We start from the raw sequence: 20,208 nt of genomic DNA, 5'->3' as shown, positions 1-20,208 counted from the left end.
GCGGATCTGTCGACATGTGTTCAAGATAGGAGGTTCCCTACGCATGACCTTGACGTTCTCGGGAACATGAAACTCGCCCGTGCGGAAGGCAGAGTTGTACACCCAAAGTTCGGGCTCAGCAGTGGATGGCAAGCAACGTACCAAAACTCGTGGACTGGCAGGGTTCTCCACCGGGAAGTGTCCCGCAACTTCTGGCACGTTGTTTGGTGGCAAGGCTGCTTCTGTAGGTGAGGGAAGAGAAAATGAGAGAACCAGGTCGTAGACGTAGTCACGAAGCTCTCTCGGAAGACGTAAGAAATCAAAGTGAGTTGCTAGTTGCATGATGTGTCTTTGCGCCGTCATTTTCACGGAACAGCGGGCTGCAATCCAACTTCTTTTATGTCAGCTTATGAGACGAACACTCTTCTAGATATACCTAAGCAGCTCACATGCCTGTTCAGTAAGTTTGTGTTTATTCCTTTCAAAGTTAGACATCCCACCGGTTTCCACTTCGATCTTTTTCTGCAGGTTTGCGTTGTCCATGCGGCATCTGAGAGAATAGTTCAATGTGCTCTAAACCAGCCTTCATTTTCACATCTATGGTTACATGTCTCATGTTCTCCTCCGGCGGCTTAGTCTCCTAGAAGTCACCACCATCACTCAATAGTCCCCCCAGTCCCCGACGGGGACACCGGAAGGCTCATTCGATCGGCGAACTTCCGGTAGCTTGGCCATGGCACTGCTCAGAAGGTCCCAAACGGCGAGGTAGTCTTCCGGCTCAGAGTTTCTTTTTTCGGCAATCGCGGCCTCGATACGCTCCTCGGTGATCTGACAGATGCTCTTAAGCTTCTGATTTCCAATTTCCAGGGCCATTTGGAGGGTGATCGTAAACATCCTTGTAGGGCATGCGAGTGTAGACGCGATACCGAGAATCTATTCGCTTCTGTCGAAGACGGATATTGACCTCAGCCACGAAATTGGCCAGACGGTAACGGAGCTGACCGATATTGGTCTCTACTTGAAAATCCAAACAGTGTGACGGAGGGCCGCAAGCCCATCTTTCCCGATCTTGCACAGCCAGGATGCAGAGCGCGGCCGCTCATCTTCTGCGCCCACGTAGGACAAAGATCCGTACTTGCTATAGTACGGTGGAAGCGTCTCGGCGCGGATCTCTCGACACGTGTCCAGCAGCGCCGGCTCCCTGCACAGAACCTAATCCGCCTGACGCATCAAAGGATGATGCTCAAGAAGCACATTGTTGGCTACGAAAGGCTCGCCGTCGGGAGTAGGCGGAAGGTTGGCGTACATGCGGATGGGGGGCCACTTAGAAAGTATCAAATCATAGACGTTGTGGCACAATTTCAGAGAGAGATACTGAAGAAGGGGGACCGTTGCCCTTTTAGCACTGTCAACACACATGTCTGTTGTTCTCATCCTTTCCAGTTCTTTTGCTACATCTAAAGCTAGCTGCATCCCATACAACTGATGATACATCCTTAAAACACCTAGGCATCACAGCCTCCGCAACCATAGCCAACAGTTTTGGTCCTCCTCGTCAACGACCTCGAGAGCCAACTCAGCCTCCGACCGAACACAGAAAACATCAAGGTCATCGGACGCCGCCTCTGCCGATGATTTGTTGACTTCCCCCGCTTACTGGGCAATTAACCATCCTGAACAAAGCTTCACAGTTCTTCCTCGCCTGGAAACGGCTGACTGAGAACGCCATGAACGATATGCCAGATAGCCAGATAGGTGTCCCGATCTAGGCCTCCTTCCTTGATGGTTGAAGCCTCAATGCGCTCCGTAACGACCTGGCGGATGGCATCGAGCTTTCCTTCCGCAATCTGTGGGTTGAACCAATTATAATCTGGTGCGATTATGCGGGTTTCAATGCGGTAGACGGAATCAGGGCTCTTCTGCGGCGGCCGAATGCTGACTTCCACTACGACAGGGATGGGAGGGAGGGGAGCGCGACGGCGACGGTGAGGGTTGCCCCCAACGACAAACGATTGATCCGGCCCGGAAACTGAGGTGACATGATCCGCCACACCGCGGTAGACTATGTGGCGAAGCGCTGCAACTCCATCCTTCCCGGTCCTGCGTAGCCAGGACGCAAAAGCTCTGTAATGGCCAAATGAGTTAACCCGAACTAAGAATCCGTACTTGCCGTAGTAAAGTCGCAGCACCTCGGCGCGTATCTGCCGGCATGTATTGAGAAGAGCAGGTTCTCTAAACAGGAACTTGGGTCTCATGTCCATTTGGACTCTATCCGAATACTCAAGGTCGCTGGCCAAGAATTTTGGCACAGGAATCAGTTGGTCGTCTCGGAATCCGGGAAAGCAAGATATCACAACTTCATTGTAGATGAGGATACGCAGTTCTGGGGGAAGCATTCTGAGGATTGGAGATAGAATCTGAGTCGACATGTTCTGGCAACCCCGGTGAACTTGCCAAGAACTTTTAGCAGTCTGAATGACAGTCTTCTTCGTCCTTTTCCAGGAAAAAGATAGAGCGCTATCTGGATATACTTAAGGATGTCTGCGCTTGCTCAATTGAAGGTTTGCCCTTTCTCTGCTGCTTGAACGCAAACAATGGTCAAGCTAGAGGGCCATGTAGTCCTGGACACATGTTATTAATTCCCTTTACAAGGCTAATCCCAGTTTGACCGTCTCGAGTACAGACAAGAATGCATTGAAGGATCCCGGACTTTTCACAGCTGTGATTGCATGCTTGCTTACTCCACTGTATAGTCCAGGCTCAGAGTGATCGCTCGGAACTCCACGAGACTGATGTATGCCTAAACCGGTCTTACGTGCTTCCTTAACTACTTTGCAGAGTCTCTCCTGGTGTTCAGTCAACCAACAGGCAGGCGTGTTCGTGCCCGAACCCGATGTATGCGGTTGATCAGTCGTCCGGCTCATAAGACCCATGAAACTCGTCAGACGTTTCCGGCACATCAAACGGAGTAAACTGGTCGAACTCCTTAGAACCGTCAAGTCCATTGGGCTCCTCACGCTCGCCAGACCCACCGGATTCGCCAGAATCATTGGAGTTATCGGATCCACCGGGCTGGGATGCACCATCCGCATGGAACCCATCGGACACGGACTCATCAAAGTCGTCTGCCATATGAGGGAGCTCGTAAATCAGGTCCCAGAGATCCATGTAGTCCTCCGCTTCCATAACGCCCGCCGTGTACATCACAACTATAATGTCTTTCTCAACCCTCGTCCGCACCTGTTCATTCATCGGCTTTATGACGGCCAGTTCCTCCAGAAGTAGAACGCTCCCGCATAGCCCTCAACGCAGTGAAGCGGGTCCATCAGTTTCTCCTGCAGGCGGATGCTGATCTCGAAGTAGATTTTGGAATTATGGAGGTGCGGGATATCAAGAGGCCGAGGGCGAGAAGCGGGATGGAGTTGGTCATCAATCGACAGGCCATCGATAACCATCAAGCCGCAGAACACGGTATGGCAGAACGCCGCGCGCCCGTCTTCGCCGATTCTGCGTAACCAGCGCCTCAGACTTCGGCGATATAGTTGCGCGGTCGTCATGAACATGAACGCACGCTTGCTGTAGTGGAGTGGGAGCACCTCTGCACGGATCTGCCGACACGTTCTGAGGAGAGCTGGCTCTCTGTAGCGTGGTTTGAGCTGCTCTTCATCTAGGTCTTGATGCCGGCAGACTGCAAAGTTGAGTACTAGGCGGTCGGGGGCAATGCTAGGTAGGAAGTCCGGCCTCTCGGCGTGAATGGAGCAGAGGACGAGGAGAGAACGAATTCGTAGATGCGGTTGCGGAGCTCTGCTGTGAGACGGAGAAGAGGGGAAAGATGTGGTGTTGCTGTGCTTGGGTCACCCTGCTGAACTCGGTGCATCTGCATGGTGAGGTAAGAGTGTGTGTGCATAAGGGTGTTCTGCGTGACGTGTCAGCGTGATGAATTACTCTCCTGCTCTTTCTAAGCAATCCTGCAAGCGGACTCAATAAATTTGAGTTCTCCTGTCCGTGAGATGCAAACAAGCTTCTAACGTACCTCAACTTACTATAGCTTTCTAGAGATCCAACAAAGGAGCACTGTCAAGCACCTTCAAACGCTCCACGTCAGTTACAACAAGAGATGTGCATGGCTTGGACAAAGCAGGGAATGACGATAGCAGTCGTTAGAATCACGGCTGTGCAACAAACACGTCAGAGGAGAAGAAAAACGTTCATTGCTTCTTTGACTGACAAACGTTCTGAGCGTAGTTGTACATGATTGTGTATCAGAGTGGAGAAGCCCGCCCTTGTCGAACAGTGTGATTCACCTCGTTCCAGCCTCCCTTCCTTACGATATGTCCCCGCCGCCCTCGCCCGATGCTCTCATAACCTTGTCTTCCTTCCATGAACCAAAAGCATGCGGCGGTAGACAGAGCCATGAAATCTTGCCGGCATCATGATGAGTTCCATGTCCCTGCTTCCATACGCTATGTCTCCTTCGGTGTGCCATCACATGCTCGATAAGGCATGCACAATGTCCCAAATAGCGACATAGTTCCCTTCGGTCAGGCCCGTCTCGATAGCCATGATTGCCGCAACGTACGTTTCGATGGCGCGGCGGGTAGTCTCGAGCTTCGCGTTGATGCTGCTCAGTTCATGTGGAGAGTAGAGTCGTTCGAACACCGACGCTTCGACAACGTAACGAGGGCCGTTTCGTTCCGTTGGACAGAGGTTGATGATGAGCTTGAACAACACTCTCCTGGAGGGCCAAGCGAAATTGTGGTTGATCCGCATAAAGCTACGGAAGACGGTATGGCGGAGAGCGGCAGAGCCATCTCTGCCGATGTTGCGGAGCCAGTTCACGAATCCTTGCCTGCTGGAGCGGACGAAGAAGAGGAACTGATGCTGGCCGTAGTAAGATGAGAGCAAGTTGGCGCGGAGGTGAGGGAACGCTCGCAGGACAGCCGGCTCTTCACGCAAGACATGGTTTGTTGATAAGCTTGCGCCTTCAGCCATAGGAGGATATGCGTACACGACGTCGCGCGGCCCATTGGTCGGCACGACGGGCGGAAGGCATAGAGCAAACCCGCAGATGAGCTCTTGAAGCTCGATGGGAAGGCGAAGGAAGCGGTTTCCGATTTGTGCCGCCATTTTTCTGAGAGCGTGCGGCTGCGAGGAGAGGTTGTGGTAAGAAGGTAGAGCTGTGAACTGGTGATTTTCTGCATAAAGAGAGCCATTAGCTGACTTCCTATCTTCTTAAATTCTCCACCAGTGAGACTTCACGGCATCTGGCAGCCCCATAACCAGAGTTGTAAGCACCACCAGGGCAGCGATGCCTCCTGGCTGCAGGATTAAGACAAGGTTATCAGCCCCAGAGATAGGCTGAAGGCGGATGAAGCTCGAAGACACGCTGGGAGGAGCAGAACCACGAACTGACTGAGGTGATAAAGGAACGAGAGGCAAGAGATATAGCATGCTACGGGATACTTACAGAGGTGCTTAGATCTGCGGAGCTGGCGGTAAAAGCTGTCGCCGTGGTGTCCTCCGGCTGGTTTGTATGGGAGGTTTGTGGTTTTTGACGAAAGAGCGTGTGGTGTTGAGACTCTTTGAGGCTTGGCATAGCTTCGGAAGATATAGCCACAACCCGGCCTGAATATTCAACTCTTCACGCTCAACACCCTCGAAGACGGCAACGAGCCACCATCAATCCCTCGTAAGCTCTTTCCCGCTGCCTTCTCTTGCCCTGTACTAACCTCGCCAACCTCTTGAAGTAAAACAAATTTCAAAATCATCATCATGAGCAACCCTCCCGCCGGCGCCGCCACCAGCCAGCCGCCCGCCGCACCCGCCACCACCACCACCAACACCGCCGCGGCCGACGAAGCGGCCGACATTCAGCAGGCCGTGCAGGCCTCGCTGGCCTCCGCAATCGTCGAGGCTGCGGGCCGCGAGCCCTCGCTGGCCGGCGCGCCAACAATGGGCGCGTTCCGCGCCACGGCATTCTCCGCTCCCGCCCGCGCCCTTATGGGGGAGAGGATCTCCCGCCCTCCGCCCCCCGCCTCCCGCGAGCCAACGCCCCCAATTGGGGAGGACGAGTTCTGGGGAGAGGAGGAGGAGGAGGAGGAGGAGGAGGAAGAGGGGGTTGAGGAGGAGGCGGAAGGGGTGGTGAAGAAGGAGGAGGGAGGGGAGGGGGTGGTGGTGAAGGTGGAGGAGGAGGAGGTGCCGGAGGCGACGTTCCCGGTGGAGGTGCAGACGGTGGTGAAGAGGGAGAGGGAGGAGGGAGAGGATGGAGAGGAGGAGAAGCCGGCGAAGGTTCGCCGTGTCGAGGAGGTAAGAACAGAAAGGACTATGATTCAACGATGAAGCTATACTGACTGATGTAGCAGGAGTAGAGAGTTTTCTTGGTGGTGTCTCTGGGCTGTGTGCCGCTTGTTCGTGGGCCTGAGGCCATTCTTTAAGTCTTGTTTGAACGGTCTTGCTGCCGCTTCGTGCGGATAATGAATCTCTTCTCCCGTTCCGACTTACATTTCCATGCACCTGTGCCAATACTTCCTTCCTTGCCATGAGCCTCATCCGCAAGCCCGGAACACGAGGCATCAAGTATATATGAAGCTGCAAGACTCGGAAACCTAGCTATGGAAACACTTACACCGATACCGCGCACGCTCCGCGAGCCAGGATTGTTTTTGGATATTGTCCTTGACGTTGAGGACTAGATGTCAGGATCCGGTTTCGTAAGAGATATAGACAATGCACCAACCACAGGAGGCATATTATGACGCAAAAGCAAAGCGACAGAGATCCAACTTGTTGTACAAAGGTCTCTGAGGCGCTGGAAACACCACTAGCGGCAGGCTTCTCAAGGTCGGTGAAGTACTTTGTTCAGGCAAATATTTGGTTAGATATATACCGCGTCGAGGTAAGGAAGTAAGATATGACGTTCAAGCTGTAAGTTTGTTCTTGCTTTTTGATATGACATAAGAAAGGTTCGTTTTAAATAGGGGTGCTGGGGACATCCTCTTGCTTTTAACGAAGGTCTCGATATTTGACAAATCACTAGGTTTACCGCATTCATAACCTTGACATGGATTCGGCAATGCCAGCACGATGTCTGATGGCAACAGGTTCCTAAGGACGCATAAGTGGCGGAAGACACCGTCTGAGGCCAAAGGCTCTCCAGGATAACTAGACAGCTCCGAAGAGGCTCTTTTTGTAGGAGGGCGGATTCGGTAAACACTGTCCGACAAAGCGGGTACAAGAGAGCCTGAACAGGATTCCAGAACCTCAGGATTGGCCTCAAGCCAATGAACAGACCGCAAGTTGCGAGACAGGCCCATGGGGAGCCTGTTCGACGGGTGTGGCCATGCCTGATCAAGGGCGTGCAAGCGATCGCAACGGATGCGCGCGAACAGCCGCCCTTCCAGTCAATGTAAGATGCAACTAGCCTTGCCCGGTTATTCGATCGATCGACAGGAAGCATTCTAGGGCCGCCAACGGACGGTGCGGGGCCGCTTCTTGCACGAACCGTGCATCCAGCTGCTGCTGAAACTGTATTCCAAAGTCGATGTAGAAATGAACTATTCTGCTTCGACGGGAGATTACAAGAACGGCATTTCCGCGAGCTAGTCATCCATCAGCTGGGCGAGTAGCCGCATGGTCGCGTGTGTGCATTGCGATGCTGGCAAGCGCCAGAGAAAGGGAGGCCGGGTTCCTCGAGAGAACTTGTCTCTTCCGGGTGAATTTACTCTACTGATCTCAGATTGTCAGTTGATGGAGTGATCACTGAGAGTGTCCTGAGGATGGAAGAGGTGAGGTCGTCGAATTAAGGTGCCGGCTGGTCAGGGATGTGAGCCGACGGCTTGAGATCCGACTTGGCAGAGAATTTCTGGCTGTCCCGGGTCGCACTCGACGATGTCAGCAACCATAAACTGCATCATACACGGCAAGCTGAGCGCTACTCGGAGTCGAGGGCTTTTGCTAGCCGTCTCGGTGCTCGATGTGAGGCGTTCTGTACCGAGTTTCTTTAGGAAATCTACGAAAACCATGTCGGAGTCTGACCAAGTGAGGAGGAGGGAGACCATGCGCTGCACCCATACTGTCTGGCTATCGTAAACCTTCAAGAACCGCTTGCGTGAGTCGGTGAGCAGATTACTCGCTGGCTGTGGTTGACCTGCTGTGGTGTGGTGGTTTGTCAGGAGGAAGGTGGTTGCAGTTGCACGGAACAATTTCTGCGCCAGAGGTTGATATTCCGAGCAACATTAGCTGCCAAACCCATTTCCTGACCACCTTGCCTCATCACAAATGTACACTTCATGGCTTCTTCAAATAAGCTTCTCCTCGCTCTCTGAGTCCCTTAGGTCTCGAGTTCTATAGTAATACCGAAGTCCCGCACCGCTCCTTCTCCCTGAAACGGTATTCGTATGAGCAACGCGACAGAGCGAGCCCGCCGGAAGATCACCACCACGGCCACAACACCACGCTGACATCGAGCGGAATGGTATCTCTACCTTTTACCACGGCGGCGGTCGCGTCGAGAACCCGACCGTCAATCCTCCCTGGGGCAGAAGCGCCACGTTCCTTCAGACAGCTCATGACCCCTGCGGTCAATCCGCGCGCCGTTCGACACCACTACAGCTCAAAGATCCGCCTCTCCTCTCCTCATTCCGAATGGTAATCACTAACCAGAGGTGTCGGCAGTCTTCCACTGATTAAGCGTCAGACAAGCTTCTACGGCTTGTGGCCAGGTGACTACTCGTATGGCAACGGGAGTCGGCGGCTGACTGTGGTAGACATCAATCAACTCCTCTAGTTCGTGGAGTGGGACAACCTTTGCCGACAACTTTAATCATACAAAACCGTTGTAACAGAAGAGGACAAACGTGCAGAGTCACTGCAGTGAGACTGAAGCCGCGTTTGGGAGCAGTGCTCTCACCTGAGAAAGAGCGTCTCCACGCGTCGGCTTGCCCAGGCACTGCGTACACGTCGAGTGCGGCATTGTATCCCTGCTCATCAACGGCAACAGCGGAGCCACCGCATAAGGGAAGAGGATCAAAATATTACCGCTTGTCGGTCTTGGTGCAGAAGGCTGCAACGAAGAGAGGAGCACCGGGTGCTTAACGATATGTCCGTTCCGCAATAGTACTACGGACGGCTTCTAGCGCTGTCTGATGTGTGAACCTGCAGGGAAGACAAACAAGCAGCTCAGCCATATCCTACCCCACCACGGTAGCTCGGAAAGAAAGACGTTCCGGCTCATTGATGTCTACAATTTGACAGCACATTGGTTACCAAAGTTAGGGACACATCGATGCAGGCTCCTTTCCTCGCTGAAACGTTTCCGTTAGCGCATGCTTACGCACGAGCGGGCGTGCGGATCAGAAGATGTGCAGTAGCGTATTCGTAGATACGTTCTCAAGAACTCTACTCCGCTCTGGCCAGTGGATGCGCTTCTGGTTTACAGAGTGGAGAGCGCTAGTTCAGCTGGTGTACGATGAACACATCACGAGTCTCCAGCTACCTTGCCGTTTCCAAACTTCAGACTCTGTAGACTATTTGCTAGACTGCTGATACGGGGAGCAGTCGGGCCAGCATTTCCTCGGCCCGTGTTCTGTGTCACCTTCAACACCCAACTGAGAGGACGCAGTATGGGTATCTCCTGGTAAAAGCAAGGAGAGATATCACGTGACCGTTACCGACTCTGGCATCATTAGATGTACTACCTCCAGCAAACACCCGTCCATGCAAGGGTTAAGAAGGGCTGCCCCGGTAAATGGAGGTGTTGTGCATGACATCAAGCCATTGGACGCCAGCTTGAGGACCAATGAAGGTCTCACGAAACTGGCGATACGCATGAATGCTCTCACGTGATCCACGCAACAGGGATTGCTGAATGCATACCTAGCCTCAACGGCTGGACCCTTGCACGCTGTGGCCTCGGAGCGGCATCCGTGCGAAGTCAACGGTGTTCATCTGTCTGATGACGCAAGGTGGGAAGCTCGCGGCCTGCACCAGGGATCCTGATGGACTCCCCGCAGTTGCTGGCATTAAATCCTTTGGCGTCAAACCGCGCAAACCGCAGGCGCATGTCGTGAGATCTGGTACGAGCGGCAACGGTCGTCGAGCGTTGAGTAACGGGTGATCTTGACCGGGCAAGCCACCACGTGAAAAAAAGACATCTACCCCAAGACGGTCAGGTGGAGTCTGGACTACGCCTAGTCAAGCAAGTTGAATTTCTTCGAAGTTTACTGAATAGCACAAGCGTAACGGCCCTTGGGCATCTCGGCGGAGGGCCTTGCGGACAGAATCGCGGGGTAAGATCTTGCGGAGGTCTCACAGCAGCAAAGCTCACCAAGTGTTCCAAGACTCATGGTCCGTTTGCGGGGAAGAGACGGGAAGCCTTACCGATCGGCAGCCCCTCACGTCACGCTGGCTGCCACGATGCGTGAACAACAACGACTATCCTGGGTATCACCCCATCACATTGTGCAGAGGGACACGCTGTGCCGTGTCCAGTGTCTGCCTCAGTGCGCAATGACGAAAGGCATCATGGAGGACGCATGTGGACCATGTGGTGAGGACGGTAGGCATTGGATGAGTGCCAGCCGTGTGTTGCTTCATCTTGAAGCCTTTTCTTCCTGTCTCTCTCGGTTTCTCAGTCTGATCTTCTCCAATCTATCCTTTTGATGCTTCAGAACTACACCTCACTGTGGAATTGAGACTGCGGCAACATGAAGCTTGGACCGAAGAAGCCGTACTTCGGCCTCACAGGCGGATGGCTTACCTTCTGGGTCACAGTCGCGTGTGCGACTGATATGACCCTCTTTGGCTATGACCAAGGCGTCTTTGGTGCGAGATTCTCTATTCCTCAGTTTCTACTACACGGCAGCTGATGGTCAAAGGCGGTGTTGTCATTACGCAAGATTTCCTTGACACCCTTGGCATCGCCGACGACGCAAAGATGCAGTCGACGGTAACGGCAATCTACGACATTGGATGTTTCTTCGGAGCCATTGCGGCCTTTGCCGTGGGCGATCCGCTCGGACGGAAGAACACTATCCTACTTGGGACCACGATCATGTCCATCGGGGCTATTCTCCAAATCTCCGCAATGAATGTACCCCACATGATTGTAGGACGGTAAGCGATGCTAGCGTAAGAGGCATGATATCTGTGGCCTTTGGCTGATGGTAAAGACAGCATCGTTGGTGGAATCGGCAATGGTCTTAACACTGCGACGGCACCAGTCTGGCAAGGCGAGACCTCCAAAGCCAGCTGGAGAGGCAAGCTGATCGTAATCGAAATGATCCTGAACATCGCCGGGTTTTCGTTGTCGAACTGGGTAACATTTGGCTTCTCCTTCTTGACTGGAGGTATCGTCTGGAGAATGCCACTTGCTCGTAAGTATCACTCCATCATAGCTGGATCTGGACCAGCGAGGCTAACATCGACAAGTGCAATTTATTTTCATCGTCATTCTCTACGGAACGGTCCCCTGGCTTCCAGAGTCTCCCAGGTATACACGAAACTCACTAAGATTTAACAGTACATTCGAGCTAACAACTATCTAGATGGCTCATTGCCAAAGGCCGCATCGACGAGGCGGAGCTCATTCTCGCCGACCTTGAGCAAACCGAGGTCAGCGACCCATATATTATCACCCAGTCCAAAGACATCCAATGGGCCGTACAATACGAGCGCGAGCACAATGTCCGCTGGCGCGATCTCTTGCGCGGCCGCACCGGCGGTCAAGCCGGTACCTGCACCATCCGCCGCCTTATTCTGGGAATGGGTACGCAGGCGATGCAGCAGCTTGCTGGCATCAACGTGCTTTCATACTACTTCCCCTCTGTGCTTATCAACTCCGTCGGCCTGGAAGAGAAAATGGCTCGTTTGCTCGCTGCGATCAACTCCGTCAGCTACCTCCTCTTTTCAACCATCGGTATACCGAACGTCGAACGTTGGGGCCGTAGGAAGATGATGATGTACGCGGCGGTGGGCCAGTGTTTCTGTTGGCTTATCATCACGGTCCTGCTCAGGTATACGGAGATTCCGGATTATCCCAACAAGAAGAAAGTCGCTAGCGCCTCCATCGCATTCTTCTTCCTGTACTACGTGTTCTTCGGCATTGGTTGGCAGGGTGTCCCGTGGCTGTATCCGACCGAAATCAACTCTCTGAGTATGCGAGCCAAGGGTGCCGCGCTGGGCACAGCGACCAATTGGATCTTTAATTTCATGGGTACGTTTTTCCTCGCTCTACTCCCGTCACGTCCTATTCACAGGCCATCTCTCTTCTTACTTACGTTTGCTAGTCGTCGAGATCACCCTCCCCGGCATCGAAAGCCTAGGCTGGCAATTCTACATCATCTGGACCGTCTTCAACGGCGCATTCGTGCCCATCGTCTACTTCTTCTACCCCGAGACCGCGGGCCGCTCTCTCGAGGATCTCGATCGGTACTTCCATGACCAGCCCTCCCTGTTCGTCAATCGCGACAAAGACGCGATCTCCAGCAAGCGGCCGCAGAAATACATTGAGCACGAGGAGGGCGAGATTCGCCGGCACAGCAGTGTCAGTCCCGCGGCAATGAACGCGGCGGCCGCGAAGCATCGGCAGAGCGTCTTGAACAGGGAAAGTGGCAGTACGGCAATGGGGACGGAGTATAAGGAGGATAGATTTGCGGAGAGGGAGATGGTGGAGAAGGTATAAGGGGGCTAGTCAAGAGTGGAGGTGTACGATAACAGTCTGCAACTTCCAGCGAAGGGATTGGGGGTAATAGAGTTCATCGTGTATCACTTAAAATTGCGAACGCTTTCAGGCTGGATTTGGGCTTGGCTTAGATACCTGTAAAATGTGCTAGCTTCTGGAAATGTAGGGCAGTGGTATCGATATCCGATGTAGTGGCTTAAAGGAATATCCCTTCACAACATCGTGACAGTGTCCGACCGAGTCGTAGTGCTCATAGGTCAGGATGCCGCAAAAGTAGACCCGCGTGGCTTTAGCATTGCGCCTCGCACGTTCACAGCGTTGTCTTCGAAATTGGACGTAATGTAATGCCTGAGGCGCGCGGAAATGAGACGGTGGCAGTGTTCACCAGTAATCTAACGCGAAGGGGAAGGTCGCAGATGGGATCATGGCACTTCCGCCAGGGGAGCCTCAAGCCGCGCCACATAAATCCGCCTCGCCAGCCCACGGGGCGGCAGATCATGAGGCGGAGCGGCTCCTTTAAACGCCACGACTCGGGAATCTTTACAAGTCGTTACGGCGGTGTTGGCATCGCAGGATCAACTTCCATGCGTCAGTGGCCGAGTAGGATAGCAGGAGGCTGAGCAATGAGCGTTGCCTGGTGATAGACAATTTAACTGTCTCTTGCTCGCCTTTTAGGCTTTGACCGTTACGCATCTTCATACCGAATATCCACATCAGTTGTGCGAGTCAAGTCATGGCTTCTCAGCATACCAACGTGATTTCTGCTGCCTTTGTCGTCCTGGTAGCTCTTCTAAGCTCTCCAGTGTCCGCGTATCCCGTAAGTCAGACGCTCGACGTGTTCCATTATCATTAAAGTATCCCAGTTATGCTTTGGCTACTGGAATCCCAAACTCAGCGTTTCCTACACTTCTCTCCCTACATCTCAGCACCCTCAACACTGCTACCGCCGACACTGATACCCTCTCACCTACACCATCGCTAACCCACACTCTAGACCTCGTCCCTCACCCGCAGGTATACCAGCGCCCGCCTAAACAGCCGCACAGCCACCATTCTCGCCATCGTCCTCGGCGTCTGGGGCCTCATCTTCGTGCTCGGCGTCTGCTTCGGCGTCTGGCGGTACCAGCGACGCAAGAGCCAGCCTAATCCGAGCATCGTGAGCGCTCCCGAATTGAAAGACGCGCCGTCGTCTAGCGCGGGAGGGATGGGCTCCGGCAATACGAGTGGAGGGGGGACGTGGTTGGCGGAGATGGCGACGAGGTCGACCGCTGATGAGGGGGCTGCTTTTGAGAGAAGAGGTGGGTGCTAGTCGAGGAGGGGCGGGGATGAAAGAAGGATTGGGGACGGGAAGTTTGTAGTTTTCTGGTGTTGGGAGTTACTGTCTGCTGATGTGGGGAGTTTGCGGACGGGGATGGATCTTGGGAGGAATTTGTCGCAATTGCTCGTAACTTATGGACTCGTTGCGGAAACGAAGTTTGCTATCAAGTCCAGGTATTAGCTGAGGTTCCTTGAGATGCATCAAGTGCAGGTTGGATAAGGTTCGACATGTGTTATCCGCTCAGCTTGCACTGTAGGCGGTTGGTTTGACCCCACGGCACTGCTGTTCGAGTCGATAGCTTTCGAATATCACGAGTCCGGAGGGCGGGGCTGATGTAGCGTGTAGAGACCTCTGAAAATTGCGGTAGCGTTTCACGTGGTTGAAAATGAACATCGCTATGGTGTAAACTGCCTTGCAATGGCATCGGGCCGGAATGCGTGGTTGTGATTAACATTCTCAAGATGTGTACTACCAGATGCTATTGCAATGCTGCGGCCGGCGTGTGTGGATAGAACCTCGCCTTCGGGAAACCCGCATCTATTGCGTCGACGTCAATTTGTCTTTCTGCCCGACGTTCTATGCTCAGAGTGGATCTTGATCGTACCTGTACCCGTGATCTTAGAGCTTTTGTCTTGTTGCCAGCCTGTAACGCGCATAGAGCTTGGGATCCCCCTCTCGCGTCAGTTTCGCTAGGTACAACGTCCCATTTCCACCGCCGTCAGGCCCCTTACCTGCCCCTTCAGTGACCAGACTATGCATAGCAGCACAAGGGGAGCCGGCGATACTGAAGCCGAGCTACTAGCGGAGTAGCTGGCGAGTCGAACGGCGTCTATGTGTGGTGGGTGGGCAAACCTGTCACATTCGTCACCATCAGTAAACCCGATCAACGTCACTCGCTTCACCCCTCGATAACCGTACAACACCACCTCTCTCCACCCAGCATGCTGCGACCAGCGGTGATCTTCATATAGCGACACTCTTGTCCTTCTAATCCCCATGATCTTGGTACGCAGTTGTTGATCCACATTCCTCACTCCCCCTGCAAGGGATACGGTCAAACCACGTGCGAGAGCGATCCGAACTGCACCACCACTAAACCGACGACCACATCACCATGCTGTAGAAGTCCGGTCTGCATCAGCGAAGCAGCTCAGCATCGATCTCGACTTCCTCCCTGATGGCCGTCTGCGGCCGGCGTCGTGAGCGCGAAGAACCATCTACCTCTTCACACTTTGCCGCAGCCTTGAACGCCCCATGCTCCACCGCGCCGCAGGATGATGATACCGCGATACCGCGATACCGCCAACGATTGAGCAAACCTCCCTTGACTTCCTCGAACACTTACCTCTTTACGAATCGAAATGCCTACGCGGCAGAGAGACCCTTCAGCTATCGACATGAACCTCATACCTACCACTCGGCTTGCGAAGCTCCTTGGCGAATGAAAGCCACTCGCGGCATGAGCGCAGAGGTCACCCTCGACGCCGCGTCCGACTATCACAAAGCGGAATCGACAAGGACTAAACGACCTCACCGATCTGTGAAGAGATTTCCATAAGATGAAGCTCGAGACATCCAAGACGGCGGCACCATCACAGCTGCCATCAGCTGCGGCTTTCCAAGGTCCGTAGACTGAGGAGACAGCTTTTGGAAATATCGAAGCGGGCCTTGCGCCGCCGCGTCCACGAAACCGTTGCCGCTGTGGAACGGAGCCGTGCGACGCGCCATCGTCAAGGACTGGAACAATTCAAAGAGCTTCTGGGCGTCACGCAGGATGATCTCCGGCCGGCCGTTTGCAACGGAATCATAAGCGATGGACTGGAGCCGAAAGGACGGTCAGTGGCATAATCGCGTTGGTGGGACTTGGAATCTCGAAGGAGAATTTGGCCCTGGAAGGAAATCGACTCGCCAAGTTCCCCAGCAGAGGTCGCCCACACTGGTCCCGGGGTCTCTGTTACTGGTCAAGGTGCATACCGCCAATGATACGAGTCAATGGCGCGCTGCTAGAATGGAAAGAGGTGGCATCGATTGGCAGAAAGCCACACACCGCATTGCGTTTGGCTGCCACGGATCGGATTGTTCTTGCAGTAAGAAAACTAAAAGCACCAAAAGACATGACGTGGAGAGACTCTGATACGGTACGACTCAAGAAGAAGTAAGAGAAGTAAGACTGAGCGGAAACTCCTGCATGCGAGGGTCCACAGAAAGAAGAGGCGAGGGCATGAAAATAAGACAACAACCAAAGAAGTATTGTGTACTGTATAGAGTGATACAGTCAAGATCTTCCGCGCAGGACCGGTGCGGATCGTCGTTGCCATTTTTACCGCATATCGAGTATTCTATATTGGGTGTATATACAGTGCAGTTGAGCGCCGTGCGTGCTTATGACAATCCTACCTCGCGCCTTCCCTAGAATCGTCTTCCTACATCGTACTTCAGCCAGTGGGGACGGCGCTAGCAGCATGGATCTCAACACTTACCTCGTGGACTGCCGCGATCGATTGTGCTTGCTGCTGACAGCTTGTCGAATGCGCCGCTCAAGCCTCATCGGAATCCAAGATGGCCGCAACGCTGCTACCGCGTCGTGGATGTCTCCGCCGTGTCGTTGGGCCGGGTTACGCCTCCTTTCCAGAAGCCGCCCTCTTTGGTCCATTCGACGGTCCCCATGGATGTTGTCCGCAACACGTTCGCTTTGAAGCTGATCAGCTTCGGGCACTTTGCTGAGAGCTGCTGCAGGTCTTCGGCAGATGGGAAAGCCTTCTCAAGCGCTTGTTGTCGTGGATTTGAGATCTGAGAGAAAAGGTGTCAGCAAAGAGGCTCCCAGGGACGCCGAAAGTTTCAAAGCCCAGCCTAGTACAGGCCAGCTGCTACGTCCGGACAAATACGAGACGGCTCCCACATACCGCCATGTAAAATTGCAAGCTTGGGTTCCCCACAATCTCCACCTGTTCCAAGTCCGGACACGCCTGCAACACCTCCAGCAGCTCTTTCTTGCACTCCTCTGTCGGCTCCACCTCCACGGTCGCACTCAGCACCAGAAGCCCCTTATGCGCGGCCAATATCTTCCCCAGACTGTGGAGCGACAGCGTGTAGAGCGTCGTGTTGAGGACCTTCAGGCCCCTCGGCCTTGTATCCTCCTCGGTCAACTTCTCGACTAGCACGGGGCTCTGCGTCTTGTTGAACGCCATCACGCCCTCCTTTTTGCCCTGTCGCTCCTTGCCCTCTTCGTCGATATTCGTAGGGTCTTCCGGGTCATCGGTAACGTCCGGCGTCGAGACATTGAAGGCGCAAGTGATCAAGCCCGGCCCGATCAGCGACGGCAGTTCCGGCGCCGGCACACGAGTCAAAAAGTCCTCGTCCTCATGGCGGAAGCTGTAGTTGACCTCGAGGAACATGAGGCCCTTCTGTCGTTTCGCAAGCTTCGGTCCCACGGCACCGAAGAAGTGCGGCCGCGCGAAGACATCGAGGAGGTGCAGCGCGCGCAGGTTCTGTGCCTTCTCGAAGAACGCCTCCGCGTCCTTCTGTGATTCCTCCGTGATGCCGCTGAACAGCTGGCTGTAGATGACCAGGCTCTTAATGTTGGGCAGGCGCTCGCTCAGCGCACTGAGGAAGCCGGGCGGATAGCCCAGCGAGAAGAGCTCGAGTGTTAGGGACTCGATACCGCGCGGCAGTTGTGGTAGTGTCGCGACGTCGTTTTTGAGGAGGTTCGTGTACTCGTCGAGCTTAATGTCTGAGGTCAGGGTGAGAGCCTTCAGACCGCCAGCTTGAGGGGGGAATTGTGGAAGAGAGAAATCCTGGAGCGGTATTTGCGCGCCTTGGGCCTGGGCTGGGTCAACGGGCTGGGAAGGCGCAGTCGCTGGTAGGGTTGCCATTGTCGAGGTGCTCAAGAGGAAGGCGCTACCTATGAGAAGAGAATGTGCGAAAGATGAGGCTGTCCGAAGCTACAAGGAATTGCTGAAGGAGGCTCTTTTGTGCCTCGTCCGTGGCGTCGGATCTGCAAACCCCTCATCCGGATGCAGGCATCCTGGCATTGCGGGGAAGCGTGCAGTGAGCGCGGTACAAATACCGAAGTTGTCCATTGTGGGGCCTGGAAAGTGGTGGGTGGAAGGCTTTCGATCTCGAGGAAGTTGTTGGGTTGATGGTTGCTGATCAAAGGATGTGATGGTGGTGGAATCGCCCAATCTCCGGAGCGGAAGCGCTCCATGGTTCAGAGGCCGGCTGAATTGGCATCATGAAATTGCCTCCGCAAGTCGAATCCATAAACATCACTCGATACGCCAAAGGCAGCAAAGGCATCTCACGAGGAGTGCTCTCCGAGGACATTGGCACTATGCAGTATCAGGCAGGTCACGGTTCCGGGAGGGTTCACCCCCTATACCAAGGCCCCCAGCAAGAGTCACTGTCACATCTCGTAAGAGGGACACATCAAGGACGAACTTCTGTTTATTTGCAGATTGAAAGAATAGAGAAACGACGCCCTGACAATGAAAAAAGCACCATTTTGTTGTCACAAATCTATCTACCGACCGCCAGCCGACAGCCATGGTCTTTCACCCCCTTCTGCAAATCATCCCTTGAGCCTTCTGAGTCCGGATGCCTCTTTCCTCAACCAAGTCTGCGTGCTTCCACGTGCACCCAACCTCCGTCTTCTTCATTGTCAATCTCTGCTCAACTATTCCTCCAGGTCTACATTTCCAAGTTCCTTGCCAATGAAGGAAGGATTCCCAACTCCTGACCCTGGTAGACGAATACGGTCCCGCACTGGAAGTTGAGGAAGGTTGCGAACATCTTCGCCCAAGCGACTCTAAAGTGCGGCAGTTCGGATCCCTATCGAGAGACTGACCGGCTTTAGTCGTGGTTTCAAGATACAAAGCGTTCCATCCGTCGTCGGGCGCTTGAGCAGGCCGGTTGGTATCAAAGGATACTTCATCGGCCTCTGCGTAGGCTTGACTAGGAGGGAGTCAAGATCCCACGTTGTAGTGAGATCATTTGCACAGGCGCGGCACTCCCCCAGCCCAATCCTTGGACAGGGTTCTCCTTTGTCAGACCCACGGCATCGCCGCCTTGGGCATCGATCTCTGCCCGTCTACCAGCACGATGCACGTAATCTTCCAAATGGTTCGGCGCGTCGTGGTTGACAACCAGCTTAAGCTGCTTCACATCCAGGCCGCGAGCAGCGACTGATGTTGCAATCATGGTCGGGAACTCTCCCTTCTTGAAGTCGTCAATAGCGGAGTTACGGTCGATCTGATCGATGCCACCATGGATAGACCTGCACTGGTAACTCTTCCGCATCAGTTCTCCAAGCAGTTGGTCTGCTGCCTTCTGGCGATCGACAAAGATAAGGGTACGAGCATCGTCGTCCTTGTCGTACAGCTCACCAAGCGATTCCAGCAATCGGTGGAACTTCTTGTCCTCGGGCCGAACCTCCTCGGTAAGCTCTCTCAGCCATTTAATGTTGCCATTCTTCCGGACCTTGGGCCTGCAGCAAGCCCTGCTCGTCTATGCGCCCAAGAACAGCACATAGACCGAGCAGGTCTTAGCATATGTCATTCCCAAGAGAGCGGTAACATGCTTGCGGAATGGTTGAGCACCAGTAAGCGGTTTCTTGGAAGAGAGGCATAAGAAGCCTTCGATAGCTTATCCGGAAACTCGATCTCTCCGTCTTGTTGTGATTCTCGATATATTGAATATCACCGGAACGCATCCATTAGCTCCACCTTGGATCCTGTTAACGCGAGCCTGGGCCGCCTGGCCATGCCTGAACTACGGCAGATCGGAGTCTCTATCTCCTCGGTATGATCCGCGTCAATTGCTGCCGCGGCCGCGGCCCCGGTCTGCTCTCTCTCTCTTTCGTTGGCAGCCTTGTCTGCTGCAATCTTCTCCTGTATCAACTCAAGCTTCTTCGCTTCGAGCAGCTCCTTGGGAACATCCTGGGGGTTCGATTGTGCGCTCAGATACAGGTTCCACAGCTCCTTGCAAAACGCCGCCGTATCTTTTTCCAACAACCCTAGGAGTTGAATCTGGATCCCCTCAGAAATCTTGCCCGCGATCCATTTCTTCGTAACCTCCATCTTGATCTTTCGGATGTCGACCTACTGATTGAACTCCGGTGGGAACTTGGTTGAGCGGAGTTCTTCTGGTCCTTGGAGGAAGCCATGGTGAGCTCTGCAACGGGGTTGCGTTGTATTGTGCTTGTCTGTGCGCCCGAAAACAGCACACAGACCGAGCA

At 53.9% G+C, this 20,208-nt stretch overlaps 7 protein-coding genes across 7 annotated transcripts; 2 read left to right on the top strand and 5 right to left on the bottom strand.

Moving 5' to 3' along the window:
* Positions 1 to 1,664: 1,664 nt before the first annotated feature.
* Positions 1,665 to 2,375, bottom strand: W97_06824 (uncharacterized protein; the record flags this gene model as incomplete). The annotated part of the gene is made up of 1 exon (XM_007784808.1): positions 1,665 to 2,375. One exon carries the CDS (start codon positions 2,373 to 2,375, stop codon positions 1,665 to 1,667), a length of 711 nt encoding a protein of 236 aa, XP_007782998.1.
* Positions 2,376 to 2,886: 511 nt separating this feature from the next.
* W97_06823 (uncharacterized protein) lies at positions 2,887 to 3,231 on the bottom strand (the record flags this gene model as incomplete). Its single annotated transcript, XM_007784807.1, has 1 exon — positions 2,887 to 3,231. One exon carries the CDS (start codon positions 3,229 to 3,231, stop codon positions 2,887 to 2,889), a length of 345 nt encoding a protein of 114 aa, XP_007782997.1.
* A 1,233-nt stretch (positions 3,232 to 4,464) lies between these two features.
* W97_06822 (uncharacterized protein) lies at positions 4,465 to 5,106 on the bottom strand (the record flags this gene model as incomplete). The annotated part of the gene is made up of 1 exon (XM_007784806.1): positions 4,465 to 5,106. One exon carries the CDS (start codon positions 5,104 to 5,106, stop codon positions 4,465 to 4,467), a length of 642 nt encoding a protein of 213 aa, XP_007782996.1.
* Positions 5,107 to 5,751: 645 nt separating this feature from the next.
* On the top strand, positions 5,752 to 6,347 carry W97_06821 (uncharacterized protein; the record flags this gene model as incomplete). The annotated part of the gene is made up of 2 exons (XM_007784805.1): positions 5,752 to 6,285; positions 6,339 to 6,347. 2 exons carry the CDS (start codon positions 5,752 to 5,754, stop codon positions 6,345 to 6,347), a joined length of 543 nt encoding a protein of 180 aa, XP_007782995.1.
* Positions 6,348 to 10,682: 4,335 nt separating this feature from the next.
* W97_06820 (uncharacterized protein) lies at positions 10,683 to 12,658 on the top strand (the record flags this gene model as incomplete). Its single annotated transcript, XM_007784804.1, has 6 exons — positions 10,683 to 10,800; positions 10,854 to 11,091; positions 11,152 to 11,351; positions 11,407 to 11,467; positions 11,523 to 12,190; positions 12,264 to 12,658. The coding sequence occupies 6 exons, from the start codon at positions 10,683 to 10,685 to the stop codon at positions 12,656 to 12,658; spliced, it is 1,680 nt and encodes a 559-aa protein (XP_007782994.1).
* A 3,892-nt stretch (positions 12,659 to 16,550) lies between these two features.
* On the bottom strand, positions 16,551 to 17,848 carry W97_06819 (uncharacterized protein; the record flags this gene model as incomplete). The annotated part of the gene is made up of 2 exons (XM_007784803.1): positions 16,551 to 16,766; positions 16,880 to 17,848. The coding sequence occupies 2 exons, from the start codon at positions 17,846 to 17,848 to the stop codon at positions 16,551 to 16,553; spliced, it is 1,185 nt and encodes a 394-aa protein (XP_007782993.1).
* Positions 17,849 to 18,926: 1,078 nt separating this feature from the next.
* On the bottom strand, positions 18,927 to 20,050 carry W97_06818 (uncharacterized protein; the record flags this gene model as incomplete). The annotated part of the gene is made up of 2 exons (XM_007784802.1): positions 18,927 to 19,458; positions 19,674 to 20,050. 2 exons carry the CDS (start codon positions 20,048 to 20,050, stop codon positions 18,927 to 18,929), a joined length of 909 nt encoding a protein of 302 aa, XP_007782992.1.
* Positions 20,051 to 20,208: the final 158 nt, after the last annotated feature.

The sequence above is a fragment of the Coniosporium apollinis genome (genome assembly GCF_000281105.1).
Source record: "Coniosporium apollinis CBS 100218 chromosome Unknown supercont1.36, whole genome shotgun sequence".
Taxonomy (NCBI): Eukaryota; Fungi; Ascomycota; class Dothideomycetes; genus Coniosporium; species Coniosporium apollinis.
The sequence above is the reverse complement of the archived record's forward strand: the minus strand, read 5'-3'. Positions and strand labels throughout refer to the sequence as shown.